The sequence below is a fragment of the Juglans regia genome, chromosome 3, assembly GCF_001411555.2.
Source record: "Juglans regia cultivar Chandler chromosome 3, Walnut 2.0, whole genome shotgun sequence".
Lineage (NCBI taxonomy): Eukaryota > Viridiplantae > Streptophyta > Magnoliopsida > Fagales > Juglandaceae > Juglans > Juglans regia.
The window spans coordinates 22028427-22045036 of record NC_049903.1 but is presented as its reverse complement, the minus strand read 5'-3'; the positions used below and the strand labels follow the sequence as shown (position 1 = coordinate 22045036).

The 16610-nt window shown below is 38.0% G+C and overlaps 1 protein-coding gene across 1 annotated transcript in view; it reads left to right on the top strand.

The window, feature by feature from the left end:
* Positions 1-2108: 2108 nt before the first annotated feature.
* The window catches only part of LOC118348007, a gene marked incomplete at its 5' end in the record, with an annotated part of 53408 nt that continues 38906 nt past the window's right edge, over positions 2109-16610 (top strand). Inside the window, 5 exons of the mRNA XM_035688731.1 lie at positions 2109-3221; positions 3723-3971; positions 4419-5054; positions 5184-5964; positions 6103-6437. Coding sequence (XP_035544624.1) covers positions 2109-3221; positions 3723-3971; positions 4419-5054; positions 5184-5964; positions 6103-6437 — 3114 coding nt within the window. The remainder of the gene's footprint in view (positions 3222-3722; positions 3972-4418; positions 5055-5183; positions 5965-6102; positions 6438-16610) is intronic.

The following is a 16610-nucleotide window of genomic DNA, read 5'->3' as shown; positions in this document are numbered from 1 at the left end:
TAACCTTGAAAAATTGATTGGACCAAGTGATATTGGATTTGGGCTTGATAGTTGATAGCAACCCAAACCCTCTTTAAACCCCAAAATTTAGGCCCATTCGGTTTAGGCCCATTAAGGCCCACGAATTTGGTCACCATAGGATTGCTTCATGGCTAAGTTTTGTACCCCCACTTGGCTGGCCAGATCTTTACAAGAAGGGCCTAGAAGGTTCTTGAAAGACAAAGCTAAAGGGCCACCTCACTCTTTCACTCTCACACTCCACCTTGAGAAAAGATCTTGGTCTGATTTTTATGAGAAGAAAAGGCCAACACTCAACCATTCCTTCAGTCCTATCACTTTACATAGCTTGTGTAAGAAGCTCTCCAGTCCACTTCCCATGAAAAGCAGCTCTTATTTACACTTTTCCTTCATAAAACACAAAAGACACTCGGACAGTTTTTTGTACCTCTATTGAACGCTTGTTTCGAAGTTTTTGTAAGTGTTTTCTCGCAAAGCTTCCTTCTTGAAAGTTCTTTATTTTGGAGTCTAGTTTATGTGGATACCTTATTCGTTCCATTTGGAGATCATTGGATTGGTCAAAAGTTGTTTATACCCCAGAAAGGTCATTCTGGACGATAAACTGGAGAGTGTGTTATATTTTGGAGTTTTTGACCAAGCTAATGAATAGATCTTGGTCCGAAATTTTTATGGAGTACTGTTAACATGTGTATATGATTATTGGTTGAGGATTTGTTGCATGATTAAAAGTTTTGGTGAAATATTTTCTTAGGTCTAGAAACTTAGAAACTGGAAGAGGCAAAACAGTTTCTGTTTTGAGAAAGTTTAAATCTTTTATGCTTTAATCTTATTCCAATGGCTTTGATATTTGATAGGAACCAAGGTGGGCCTACTCTTAAAGATCCTTTGCAAGTTCCAGATGGGCCAATTACAAGATCAAGGGCCAAGAAGATCAAGGAAGCAATGCAAGGATTGGTGCAATCCACCTGGGATGAAGCCAGCAAGAGCCCAACACTAAAGATGGGTCTGAAAGAAGAAGAACCAGTTTTGATCCACTTTATTCAAGCTGTGGAAGACATGACTTAAACATACGGCCTATCGTTATTGGAGGCTTCCAATTTGGTTAAATGATTTATTTTATTAGTTTAGAATAAGTGGGCTTGAAGATGCTTGGCTCACATGTCTTATTTCTTTTGAACTATGTTTTTGGGAAGGCCTTGTATTTTGGCCAAGGGCTTATTTGGAAAATTACATTTTAGGAACTAGGGTTTCATCAATTTACTGTTGGGGTTACTGTAGCCGCGCGTACTGTAGCCGGTACTGTTCATCAAGGGTAATTTTGGGTAAAAGGGGCATTATTTTGGCTAGGGTTTTGATTAGGTTTGGCTTTAAAAACTCTTTGTAGCCTCATTTGAGAGTTAGACAATATTGAATTTTATTTGTGAGTTGAGTTTTCTCCTCTTGTTCTTGATTGAACTCTTGAACTTATCAAAGGTAAATCACAACCTTTGTGGCGTTCCTCCTTTGTAATCTGGGTTCTTGAGACGGGTTCTTCAACGGGTCTAGATTTTAATATAATCTAGGTTCTTGAAACGAGTTCTCATCGGGTCTAGATTCTCCATCCTTGACTTGATTTTGGCTTTCTTGGGGAGTTTTCAAATTGATTGTGGGTTCAAGGGAATTCATTCCCACCAAGGGGGAGAGCAGATAACTCATCCTTTGTGTTGCAAGCCATGCAACAACAGTTTGAGCGGTTAAACTTGGTGTTGGGTGAAGTGAGGGATAGGATGGATCATCAAGAAGCAGCGATTAGAAATCTACAAGGTAGGACGGATAGGAGGCGATGTGAGCATAGAGTCGAAAATCAGTATGAGAATGAAGGAGATGGTGGGGAAGAGGAAGATTTAGCATCTGACGTTGGGTCGGGTAGAAATAGAGGAGTTAGGCATGAAAGAGGACTTGAGGGGAATCTAAGGGGTCGGGATGGTGTAGATAGAGACCTTGGTAGCATCAAAATGAAAATACCATCTTTCCAAGGTAGAACTGACCCTGAGGTTTATCTAGAGTGGGAGAAAAAAATAGAGTTGGTGTTTGATTGTCATAATTACTCTGAGGAGAAGAAAGTGAAGTTGGCGGTAATTGAGTTCACTGATTATGCTATTATTTGGTGGGATCAATTAGTGACCAATAGGAGAAGGAATTATGAGAGGCCTATAGAGACATGGGGAGAGTTGAAAGCTCTCATGAGGCGGAGATTTGTTCCTAGCCATTACTATAGAGACCTTTTTCAGAAATTACAAAATCTTACACAGGGGTCTAGGAGTGTGGAGGATTACCATAAGGAGATGGAGGTGGCGATGATTCGGGCTAATGTAGAGGAGGACCGAGAGGCCACCATGGCTAGATTTTTGAGTGGGTTGAATAGGGACATAGCCAATGTAATTGAATTGCAGCATTATGTGGAGATAGAGGACATGGTGCACATGGCTATGAAGGTGGAGAGGCAATTAAAGAGAAAAGGGACAGCAAGGTACACTACGGTTTCTAGCACTACTTGGAAATCAAAATGGGATAGGAATGATCCAGCTGAAGCAAAGAGAAAGACCGAACCACCTAAGGGAAAAGATGAGGGAACTAGCAACAAACCCAAGGTAGAATCCCAACCTTCACGGAATAGAGATATCAAATGTTTTAAGTGTTTGGGTTCAGGGCACATTGCTTCTCAATGTCCAAATAGGAGGGTGATGATTATGCGTGACAATGGGGAGGTGATGACTGAGAGTGAAGATGATAGTGATGAGGTGCCCGAGTTGGATGATGCTAGTGATGATGATGGAGTGGTATACCCTGTGACAGGTGAGTCTCTTGTTGCCAGGCGTGCTCTTAATGCACACATTAAGGTGGATGATGCAGAGCAACAGAGAGAGAACATTTTCCATACTAGATGCCATGTCAACAATAAGGTATGTAGTATGATCATTGATGGAGGGAGTTGTACTAATGTGGCTAGCACTACTTTGGTTGAGAAATTGAATTTACCAACCTTAAAACACTCTAGACCATACAAATTGCAGTGGTTGAATGATTGTGGAGAGGTTAGGGTGGATAAACAAGTGTTAGTTACTTTTTCTATTGGGAAGTATCAAGATGAGGTGCTTTGTGATGTTGTGCCTATGCATGCGGGCCATATTTTGTTGGGGAGGCCGTGGCAGTATGATAGGAGAGTGACACATGATGGGTTCATGAACATGTACAGCTTTGAAGAGGAGGGCAAAACAATTAAAGTTGCTCCTTTAACTCCAAGCCAGGTCTATGAGGACCAATTGAAATTGAAAAGTGAGGTTGCTCAAAAAAGAAAGAGTGAAAATGAGAGTGATCAGAAGAGAAAGAGTGAAAATGAGAGTGATCAAAAAAGGAAGAGTGAAAAAGAGATTGAGCAAAAAAGAAAGAGTGAGCGTGAATATGAGCATAAAAGAAAGAGTGAGAAAGAAAGTAGAGAGGTGGCTGAGAGTAAAGAAAAAATAGTGGAGCCACGAGAGAAAAAAGAAAGAGAGTCTTCTGAGAGAAAAGGAAAGGCAAAAGTGAGTTTCTATGCAAGAGAGAGTGAGGTTAAGAGGGCTTTCTTCGCAGATCGCCCTATGATTTTTCTTGTCTATAAAGAGTCTTATCTTACTCTTGATGAAACTAACCAGTCTCTTCCTAGTTTGGCTGTTTCTTTGTTGCAGGAGTTTGAGGATGTATTCCCGGAGGAGATGCCAAATGAGTTGCCACCCATTAGAGGCATTGAGCACCAGATTGATTTTGTGCCCGGGGCTGCTATTCCAAACCGACCAGCCTATAGGAGTAATCCAGAGGAGACAAAGGAGCTTCAGAGGCAAGTTGAGGATTTGATGAGCAAGGGGTACGTGAGGGAGAGCATGAGCCCTTGTGCAGTACCAGTGCTACTAGTGCCAAAGAAGGATGGGACGTGGAGGATGTGCATTGATTGCAGGGCGGTCAACAATATCACGGTAAAGTATCGCCATCCCATTCCTAGATTGGATGATATGCTTGATGAATTGCATGGTTCATGTATTTTCAGTAAAATTGATCTTAAAAGTGGGTACCATCAAATTAGAATGAAAGAGGGTGATGAATGGAAAACTGCTTTTAAGACTAAGTATGGGCTTTATGAATGGTTGGTTATGCCATTTGGACTTACAAATGCGCCCAGTACTTTCATGAGATTAATGAACCATGTCCTACGTGCATTCATAGGCAAGTTTGTGGTTGTGTACTTTGATGATATCTTAGTGTACAGCAAGAACTTAAATGAACATATTGAGCATTTGAGATATGTGTTTGATGTGTTGAGATGTGAAAAGTTGTATGCTAATTTCAAGAAATGTGCCTTTTGCATGGAAAAAGTTGTTTTTCTTGGTTACGTTGTTAGTACAAAGGGTATTGAGGTGGATGAAGAGAAAGTCAAGGCCATCAAGGAGTGGCCAACGCCAAAAAGCATCACTGAGGTAAGAAGCTTTCATGGGCTAGCTAGCTTTTATCGGCGTTTTGTTAAAGACTTCAGCACCATTGCTGCACCACTCACTGAGGTAATTAAAAAGAATGTTGGGTTTCATTGGGGGGCTAATCAAGAGAATGCTTTTGCCACTATTAAAGAAAGGTTGTGCTCTGCACCTGTGTTAGCATTACCTGATTTTAACAAAGCTTTTGAGATTGAATGTGATGCCTCAGGAATAGGGATTGGAGCCGTTTTGATGCAGGATAGGCGGCCCATAGCCTTCTTCAGTGAAAAGTTAAGTGGGGCATCCCTGAAGTACCCTACTTATGACAAAGAGCTTTATGCTCTTGTTCGTGCATTAGAGACTTGGCAGCACTACCTATGGCCAAGGGAATTTGTGATCCACACCGATCATGAATCATTGAAGCATCTCAAGGGTCAAGGTAAGTTGAATAAAAGGCATGCTAGATGGATGGAATACATTGAGACCTTTCCCTATGTCATCCGTTACAAGCAAGGTAAGGAGAACATTGTTGCTGATGCTCTATCCCGGAGGTATGTACTTCTTACTTCTATGAGTGCCAAAATGCTTGGGTTTGAATACGTGAAAGACATGTATGCCGATGATGCTGATTTTTCAAATGTGTATGTGGCATGTGATAAGGCGGCATTTGGTAAGTTTTACAAGCATGATGGTTATTTGTTTAAAGAAAGCAAACTTTGTCTGCCAAATTGTTCTATGCGTGAGTTATTGGTGCGTGAGGCACATGGTGGGGGGTTAATGGGACACTTTGGTGTCAAGAAAACTTTAGACATTTTGCATGAACATTTCTTTTGGCCTAAGATGAAGAGAGATGTTAACCGTATTTGTGGAAGATGCATTACATGTAGAAAGGCCAAATCTAAGGTTTTGCCACATGGGTTGTATACACCCTTACCCGTTCCTAGTGAGCCATGGGTCGACATATCTATGGACTTTGTTTTGGGGCTGCCTAGGACCAAAAGGGGTAGAGATTCTATTTTTGTTGTTGTTGATAGATTCAGTAAGATGGCACATTTCATTCCATGCCATAAAACAGATGATGCAACAAATATAGCTGACTTGTTTTTCAGGGAGATAGTGCGACTCCATGGTGTACCTAGGAGTATTGTTTCTGATAGGGATGTTAAATTCCTTAGCTACTTTTGGAAGGTGTTGTGGGGGAAATTGGGTACTAAGCTCTTATTTTCCACTACTTGTCATCCACAGACTGATGGTCAGACTGAAGTAGTTAATAGGACTTTAACTCAGCTTTTACGCACTGTTGTTCATAAGAATTTAAAAACTTGGGAGGATTGTTTGCCATTTATAGAGTTTGCATATAATAGGACGATGCATACTACTACTTCATACTCTCCTTTTGAAATTGTTTATGGATTTAATCCACTTACTCCTTTGGATTTGATGCCTTTACCTGTTGATGACAGGAGTAGTTTGGATGGACAAAAGAAGGCGGAGTTGGTGAAATCACTTCATGAGAGGGTACGGCTTCAAATTGCCCAAAAGAATGAAAGGGTTGCTTCCCAAGCCAATAAAGGACGAAGGCGTGTCATCTTTGAACCAGGAGATTGGGTTTGGGTTCACATGCGCAAAGAAAGATTCCCAGCCCATAGAAGGACTAAGTTGCATCCTCGAGGAGATGGACCTTTCCAAATTCTTGAGAAAATTAATGACAATGCATATAAAGTCGATCTTCCAGGTGAGTATAAAGTTTCTGCAACTTTCAATGTTTCTGATCTTTCTCCTTTTGATGTAGGTGAAGATTCGAGGTCGAATCCTTTTGAGGAGAGGGGGAATGATAGGAACCAAGGTGGGCCTACTCTTAAAGATCCTTTGCAAGTTCCAGATGGGCCAATTACAAGATCAAGGGCCAAGAAGATCAAGGAAGCAATGCAAGGATTGGTGCAATCCACCTGGGATGAAGCCAGCAAGAGCCCAACACTGAAGATGGGTCTGAAAGAAGAAGAACCAGTTTTGATCCACTTTATTCAAGCTGTGGAAGACATGACTTAAACATACGGCCTATCGTTATTGGAGGCTTCCAATTTGGTTAAATGATTTATTTTATTAGTTTAGAATAAGTGGGCTTGAAGATGCTTGGCTCACATGTCTTATTTCTTTTGAACTATGTTTTTGGGAAGGCCTTGTATTTTGGCCAAGGGCTTATTTGGAAAATTACATTTTAGGAACTAGGGTTTCATCAATTTACTGTTGGGGTTACTGTAGCCGCGCGTACTGTAGCCGGTACTGTTCATCAAGGGTAATTTTGGGTAAAAGGGGCATTATTTTGGCTAGGGTTTTGATTAGGTTTGGCTTTAAAAACTCTTTGTAGCCTCATTTGAGAGTTAGACAATATTGAATTTTATTTGTGAGTTGAGTTTTCTCCTCTTGTTCTTGATTGAACTCTTGAACTTATCAAAGGTAAATCACAACCTTTGTGGCGTTCCTCCTTTGTAATCTGGGTTCTTGAGACGGGTTCTTCAACGGGTCTAGATTTTAATATAATCTAGGTTCTTGAAACGAGTTCTCATCGGGTCTAGATTCTCCATCCTTGACTTGATTTTGGCTTTCTTGGGGAGTTTTCAAATTGATTGTGGGTTCAAGGGAATTCATTCCCACGGGTTCATATCAATATTTTTATTGGAAGATCCTAAGCAACTTATATACATGTTAGAATGTTATTTTGAAGATATTTGATGTTAGTTTCGAACATATGAAATTTTATGCATTCAGATATTTGGTTAGGCTAAAGTGATGATGTTCTTGGCTAAATTTATGTTTTGGGTGATGTTTAACCATGTGATCTTGAGTCTGAAGCTTGGATCTGTTTTAGGACACCTTTTTAAACCATGTGATGTTTTGGTTTGAAGATCACTTCTTTATAAGTCATGGATCAAGAGGTGGATCAAAACAAGTTAGAAACAAAATTCTGTTTTGAACTTAGAAGACAAACCAAAAAGTTCAAGTATGGTTTTAGTGATTTTGATGACTTTTGTTCATGATTCAAAACATGATTATTCTTAGGAATATGTTATGAGTGTAGTAGAAGAAAAATTTTGGTTTAATCATGAGTTTTGAGATTTGAAAGAATTACAACAAAAAGCAAAGGAAATAGCCTTGTAAGTTTCGGCCATATAGAGTTTTAATGGTTGTGTTTAGTTTTAAATTTTTTTGAATTGATATTTGAGCTTAGGACAAAATTTACATAAGGTATGTAAATTTTGGTGATTTTTGGAGTTAGGATGCAAAATTCTTAAGTTATGGGTAAAATGGTCATTTTCTCACATAAAGAGGGTAAAATGGTAACTTTACTCTAAGTTGATACTTTTCCATATTCCTAATTGTTAGTGATTAAGTTTTAACTTTTAGAAATCACTATTTTCAGTTTCTCGTGATCGCACTTGAGTTCGTCTTGAAGCGCGAAGATCGAGGTAAGTTAGCTTTTAACTTACTATCAGTTTAATGTGTATGAGTGATAAGTAAGGGAACTAAAGTGTATGTATGCATGTTATCATATGTGTCATGCCAAGTCATTACATATTTTTCTGTTACACAGAATTTATTCTGTCATGAATTATTCATCTGTTACACAAGATATTATGTCACGTATTGCTATACATTGCAAGTATGTCATGTTAAGTATGCCATCTGTTATATGTATTTCATGTCACGTAATATTCACTGTTACATGTTATCCCAAGTTATAGAATGTTGTCTGTTATATGGTATGTCATGTTACGAAATGTTGCATGTTACAAGTATGACATGTTATGAAATGTTCTCTGTTACATTTATGTGTCGAGGTATGTCATGTCTGTCATCTTACGTTCATGTCACGTTATGCTACGTCAGGACTTTTATCTTTTATGTCACGTTCATGTTACGTCACGTTAATAAATGTCATGTATGCCAGTTAAGTTATTCATGTCAATCACGACCCTAAACGCTAGGATGGGGTAATATCCTAGTGGAACTCCTTTGTTCACGCTGGAGTGTCTAAATAGGTGTGAAATTTCCTGAATTGACGAAGTACAGTCAACAGGTTGCGAATGGGGCCTAATTAGCTGGTCACCGGAGCGCGCCAGGCACTAACGCCGATGGTGCCACACATTATGTTACGTGTGTCCACAGCAAGTGTGGCACAAACAGATAAGTCATGGGGTCACGACAACTGTGGAGCATGAAGTATGGGGGGCCACAACAACTGTGGAGCATACACTACGTGAGACACAGCAATTGTGACACGTAGAATACGTGGGGCCACAACAACTGTGGAGTACGTATTAACGCACTCACAGCTGGTATAGAAACCTGTGATGTGATGCGGTAATCGGCAGGGACACACGGCTCAAGGGGACCTGTGTAGCACCCATATGGTCACGTTAATGATTAAGTCTATTGAATAAGATTCCAAGTTCAAGTCATGTTTCACGTTATGTTATGTTCAAGTTTACGTTCACGCAATCATGGTAATCCCATGAGACAAGAATATGTTTCAAGTTCATGTTATGTTATGTTCATATTCACGTTATATTCCTAGTTCACATTTATGTTATGTCATGCTCAGGTTCAAGTTATGTTCAAGTTCATGTTCAAATTATGCATGTTCACGTTCATGCTATGTTTCAAGTCCATGTTATGTTCCAAGTTCACGTTCATGCTATGTTTCAAATCCATGTTATGTTTCAAGTCACGTTCATGCTAAGCTTCAGTTTCAGTTTAAGTTATGCCAGTTATGTTATGTTGTATGTCAAGTTATACTATGATTACTTATGATTTGATTATGCATTCATGTTTTTACTGCCATGCATGCATCATTAACCTGTGTGGAAGTTTCTTGTTAACTTGCTGAGATTTGTAATCAAATCTCACTGTGGTAGTCCCAACTACCATTCCCCTCGAATGGTAGATTTTGCTACAGGATCTGAAGGAGAACCGGGAATCGACCAACTGGAAATGGTCGACTAAGCGATGGTGTGACGTAGATGGTAGTACAACAGTTACCTCATATTACTACTTGTATTTGTGGAGTTCAATCTCCAACACTCTTTTGATCACAACCATTTTGGACTAGTATTGTGATCTCAGTTATTTAGTACGTCATTATGTATGAAGTATGTTTTAAGTATTTGGAATATTTCAGTTTGGTGCATAGTATTGCTGAAGAAACAAATTATCTGCTGCGAATATTGCATAATGCTAGATGCATGTTAGGATTATTGCATCTTATATGTCATGAACGGGGGCAGGTAACCTTGTGTTGTATGTCTCGACGCTTCAAATGTCTGTCCGATCCCAAGCGGAATTTGGGAGCGTCACAATTTGGATTTTCAGCAGGTCGTGACCTATTTGTACTCTCAGTAGCACTAGATTCAGTCCAAGTGTAAGCTTTTTCAGCAAACTCATTGAGATATTCTATAGCGTTATCTGGATTTTTCTGTAAAAATTCACCATTACACATCATCTCTATGAATTGATGCTCTCTAAGTGTAAATCTCTCATAGAAATAACTAACTAAGCGACAATTCTAATACCCATGGTGAGGACACATACTCAACAACTCCTTAAACATCTCCCAATCCTAAAACAAAGTTCCACTATCCTTTTGTGCACAGGTAGAGATCTGCCTCTTCAAAGCATTGGTCTTATGTTGGAAAAAATATTTGTTAAAAAATAACTGTGTCATCTCACTCCATGATCCTATGGATCATGGTCTTAGTGAGTACAATCAGCTCTTTACTCTATCTTTTAAAGAGAAAGGAAAGAACTTAAGTCTCACAACATCATTTGTAGCATTATGACTATGGAAAGTCGCAATTAACTTCCTCAAACTCCCTAATGTGCAAGTAAATATTTTTATTCTCTAAACCATGAAAGGTGGGAAGTAGTTGTATCATTCATGTTTTAAAATCAAATTGACGAGTGTTAGTTAGAAACATGATGCATGATTGTGTGGATGTGCGTGTAGGGTCGAGTTAATCCTTAAGAGTTTTAGTGGATTGATTTTCTTGTTCACTCATTTCTTCGGGACTAGATGAATTGTCAAATAAAGGATTTAAAAAATTTGATTATGACTCTAGAACAAGCCTACAAGCAAATTTACCCAAGGTGTGTCTATATATGTGCATGCAAGTTATAAAAAATACTAAAAACTAAAAATAATACGAAATGAAAGAAAAAAAAATTGTAGCAAGCTAAAAGAGATAACAAAGTTACTGCCTTTACAAACTACTGAAATAAATTATTTGTAACGTTTCTTCCACCATCTCCCCAGCAACAGCACCAAAATTTGATTACGTCCAAACTAGTACGCAGTGTTATAGTATTGTTCAGGGTGTCGATCCACAGGGAGTCAGAAGAAACACAACAAGTCTCAAGCTTGAAAGAAGAGATCAAATTATAATATGACAAGAATCTGAAAATTCTACCTAAAGCACGTAATTAAAATGAGATTAGGGCACGGATAAGAAGGCAAGTAAAGCTTTGGGCTTCCATCAACCGGATCCAATACTCTGACTTTTTCAATTCAAACGATATACACAATTTCTAATTGGAAGATATGAAATTGTATTCATCTACTTTCTCAAATTTAATTCTAAAATCTATTCTCTCTTTACAAACCACGGTTTTCATATATAAAAATGAATATCAGATCTAGAGAAGACACTATGTTCAAAAACAATATTGCAGCAAAAGATCACATCAATAGTATGAAAAGCTTGTTTAAGTCAGAATCATATATTCATAATCCTATAACTCAACAAAATCAAACCATAGCAAGATTTAATATAATTATCTCAAACTTATAGTATCCAAAAAAAATAGAGAATTGAATCCTAGAATGTTAAACAATAAAACTTAATATATGAATTGAAATATAGTCAAAGTTTTTTCACCAATTAATTTTCGTCCTAGACTTTACCCAAGATTTAGTTCTCCATAGAAGAACTAAAAGTAAAAATGGTATTTTTTTTCTTCTCTAGATATGTGCCTCCTCCTTTCAAAAACTCTTCAATTGCGTACTAATGATATGTTTAAATATGGTAGGAAAGAAATCCTAATGTCTTCATGATTCCGGCATAAAAATTGCCTAAATTTTAGGACTCATCTTGGCAGTCACGTACACATTTCAGGAGTTCGAATTTAGAAACTCTTATTTGAGACAAATTTATATCCCTTTAAGATAGTTTTCCAATGTATCAAGAATCACGTCAATTCAATATGTGAGTGGAAAATTACGATCAAAATACTAAAGTATGTCCAGGCTGTCTCTTATCGTATTTTGGACTCTGATCCAAATTACTCTCAAACCCCATCATTATCCTTATTTGCAGAGTCCTACACTCGCTGAAAGTTCTTAGGTTGTTCAAACATCTTGTCCACTTGAAAGTCCTTCTTTGAATTTGACTAGACTTTGACTTGCTCTTTTATAAACCCTGAAATTAAATATAAAAATATGCTTAGGAGTATTTCAAAGTAAATAGAAACTCAATTCAAGAATACTCATTAATTCTTATGATTTCTATTCACATTTTAGCATTTTAGTCCAACAATAGGGTATTTAGAGTGCGCTTTCGTACACTCATCAGTAATGATAGTCGAAGGGGCACGCCCAAGAATTGCCTCTTGCCATGTTCTCAACAACCATATATATGATTCGGCTCTTTTATTAACTAACAAGGTACAACCAAATATTATGGTTTGGGGATGATTGTTAATTCCAGAAAACGACACAAAGGGCATCTTGTAAATATTATTCATCTATGTAGCATCAAATGTGACAACATCTCCAAAATACTGATTTTCAGCCCTTGATCTTGAATCTGCCCAAAAATAATTTCTCACACACCCATTATCATCAACTTGCATGGAGTACAAAATCCAAGTTCTTTACATTGTCGATCAAGAAAGTAGGCATACAACATTTGTGCATTTCCCTCTTTAATAATTTTCTTCTTTTGTTTCTCAAATAATTCTTAGCGTCCGTGCCAATACAACCAACGCTAAAATCACTGTCAGAATGATTTGATGGCACATACTTGCATAATGTCCACTTCTCACCGAGTTCATTCAAAGTGAGAATGAGCTTTTTTTGGACATGTGTCACTCCTCTATGTCCACGGAGCAAACTAGTACTTCTCAGTATTAGTAGCTCATGGTTATGTAATGGCACATACTTGCATAATATCCACTTCTCACCATCTTTTCTTATTGGTATCGTTGCTTTACATCCAATTTTTGTTTTAGCAGGTTCAAGAATTGTTCTTTCTCTCTTTGTTAGCTTGTTTCATGTTGAAACCCTTCTCTTGAGTAAATATACTGTACTCCAATTAATTTTCTCTCATCTTTTGACAATTGAGTATGGTTAGTCCTTATTACAAAACCTGTTCGTCTTGCATATGCCTTGTAAAATGCTTAGACGACTTCTACGTCCTCAAATTTCATACCAACAAATGGCTCCAAACGCCCACTACTAGAAGAGGAAATCACATTCACTCCATCTTCTACATTCACATCACATTGTTCTTCCACATTCACATCACAATGTTCTTCAACATTCACATCACTATCCAGACTCGAAATATGATACTTCAAAGCAAAATAATCACAATGTTACCAATCACCAAATATCATAATTTGTGCAAAAAACAATGTTTCGATAGAGGCTAGTGCATTTAACCCAACTTCTCTGGTTTTTAGGCAACTCTGTAAATAAGCCAATAGCCTCAAAAGATGGTTTTGTGGAGCATGAGTATACACAATTTTTTAGAATTCAAGAAGAAAACATTTAGATTTAGGTATGAATGCCGGATTTAGTTAAACAATGTTTTTGACTCAATGATGGGAACCAAGATGGGTCTAGTCTTAAAGATCATTTGCAACTTCCAGATGGGCCAAGAAGATCAATGAGAAAATGCAAGGATTGATGTAATCCATTTGGGACAAATTTAGCAAGAGCCCAACATTCAAGATGGGGCTTGAAGGATGAAGATCCAATTTTAATTCATTTGATCAGCTCCGGAAGAGGGCAACGACAAGACTTAAAGGCTTTGGACTCTTGAAGGGTTTCAACTTATTTAATTCATTTAAAGAACTTATTTTATTAGTTTAGAATAATTGAGTTTATTATGAGAAGCACTTAAGGGGGCCTATGCAAGGGCATGTTGGGAAAGTTATTATTTTATTGAACTAGGGTTAGGGTTACTGTAGCCGAGTACTGTAGCACGGCACTGTAGCCGCGGCACTGTTCATCCAGGGGCACTTTTGGAAGATGGGGGTTTATTTTGGCTAGGGTTTCATTAGGTTTTGCTTTAAATACTCTATGTAGCCTCATTCTAATCAGATTATGAAATTTATAAAATTTGATGAATTTATTCATTGTGAGTTGAGTTTTACTCCTCTTGTTCTTAATTGAACTTTTGAACTTATCAAAGGTAAATCACAACCTTTGTGGCGTTCCTCCTTTGTAATCTGGGTTCTTGAGACGGGTTCTTCAACGGGTCTAGATTTTAATATAATCTAGGTTCTTGAAACGAGTTCTCATCGGGTCTAGGTTCTCCATCCATTGACTTGATTTTGGCTTTCTTGGGAAGTTTTCAAATTGATTGTGGGTTCAAGGGATTCCTTTCCCGCGGGTTCATATCATTTGGTATCAGAGCAAGGTTTCCAATCAGGTCTGATTCTATCTTTTAATTTTAGCATCCTTAAATTTAATTCTAGGGCTTCATTGTTCTAGAGTTGCCAAAAAAAAAAAAATAGAAACAAAAAGTAGGCTGCCGAAATTCTTAGGGTTTTGGGTTTGTCTGAAATTTACATCACCTAGGGTTTCAAAATTCTAGGATTTTTCTGCATCTCTAAGTTTGTCAATTGCTTGGAGTGTCGTTCCATTGATTCTCTTCTACTTCATTGTCGATGCTTGTGTGTTTGAATTCAATTGGTTGGTTTTCACAATTGAATATTGCTGTTTGTGGATGAATTAAAGAAAAGAAAAGAAAAAAAAAATTTTAAAAAAAAAAAAAAAAAGAAGAGAAGAGGAAGAAGAAAAAAAAAAGGTAGCATATTCAGAGGTTGCTACATAGTTACAAAAATGAGAAAGAAAGAAATTTGTTGATTGAACCTTATCATCAAAGGGGCTGCTGCATACATCACTCAAGTTGGTATCTTGTCTTACTTTCATTCGTATAACTTCATTGATTCTCGTGTCATTTTTATTCCTTCATGTTTCTCTTGTTCTTGTTTCATGAATCTAATTACTAGTTGGGATAAAATAAGGTTGCCTTGTCTTGATTGAGTTCATTTAGTTCTGAAAGAACTTGAGTGAAAAAACTATTGAGGTAAAAGGCAAGAGAGTGTGAGACTATTATCGGGAAAAAGCCATTAAGAGTGAAACACGAGTAGAGTGTCATTATTCGATTTGAAACACGTAAGGGAGTGTGTGAGGTTTTTCTTTTTTACCACTAACATTCTTCTGTGCAGCACCTTGTAATGTCTCATCGGAGTAGCTCATCACCAAGGGGGCGAGCAGATAACTCATCCTTTGTGTTGCATGCCATGCAACAAGAGTTTGAGCGGTTGAACTTGGTGTTAGGTGAAGTGAGGAATAGCATGGATAATCAAGAAGCAATGGTTAGAAATCTGCAAGGAGAGAAAGATTGGAGGCGACATGAGCCTAATATTAAGAATGGGTATGAGAATGGAGAGTATGGTGAGGATGAGGAAGTGCTAACATCTGAAGTTGGATTGGGTAGACATAGAAGAGTTAGGCATGGAAGAGGCCTTAGGGCAAACTCAGGGGGTCGAGATAGAGTAGATAAGAACCTTGGAAGCATCAAAATGAAAATACCATCATTCCAAGGTAGAACTGACCCTGAAGTTTATTTAGAGTGGGAGAAAAGAATAGAGTTGGTGTTTGATTGTCATAATTACTCTGAGGAGAAAAAGATGAAGTTGGCTGTAATTGAGTTCACTGATTATGCGATTATTTGGTGGGATCAATTAGTATCCAATAGGAGGAGGAATTTTGAGAGGCCTGTAGAAACATGGAGAGAGTTGAAAGCTATCATGAGGTGGAGATTTGTACCTAGCCACTACTATAGAGACCTCTACCAAAAATTACAAAATCTTATACAGGGGTCTAGGAGTGTAGAGGACTACCATAAGGAGATGGAGGTGGCTATGATTCGGGCTAATGTAGTGGAGGATCGGGAGGCCATAATGAAAAGATTTTTGAGGGGGTTGAATAGGGAGATAGCCAATGTAGTTGAGTTGCAACATTATGAGGAGGTAGAGGACATGGTGCACATGGCTATGAAGGTGGAGAGACGGCTTTTTGGAAAGGGTACATCAAGGTATACTTCGGTTTCTAGTACTTCTTGGAAACCAAAGTGGGACAAAAATGATCAAGTTGTAGCAAAGGAGAAGACCGAACCACCAAAGGGAAAAGATTTGGGTGAGGCTGAAACCTCAAGAAAAAGTGAGAATGAGCTTAATAGTAAGAGTGAAGGTGACTGTGAAAGTGAGAATGTGCTGAAAAGAAAGAGTGAAGGTGACTGTGAAAGTGAGAATGTGCTGAAAAGAAAGAGTGAAGGTGAGATTGAGAAGAAAAGAAACAGTGAGACCGAAATGGAGAAAGACAGAAAAATGAGAGAGAAAAAAGAAGAGGGTGAGACTAAAACCTTAAGCAAAAGAGAGAATGAGTTGAAAAGTAATTGTGAAAAAGAGAGTGAAAAAGAAAAACAGAGTGGAAAGAAAAGAGAGTGTGAAGAAAGTGAGAGAAAAACAAAGAGAAAAGTGAGTTTTTGTGCTAAGGCGAGTCTTAATCCTAACGGACTTGACGTATGTTTGCCTAGTATTGTTGTCTCTTTGTTGCAGGGATATGAGGTCATGTTTCCTAGTGGTGTCTTTTGTGGATTGCCACCTATTAGGGAGATAGACCACTACATTAATTTTATGCCAGGTGCGACAATTCTTAATCGACCTTTCTTGGAAAAACAAGAGTCATTGACACACTTAAAGGGACAAGGTAAGTTGTTGACTAGAATGCATACTAAGCGGGAGGATTGTATTGAGACTTTT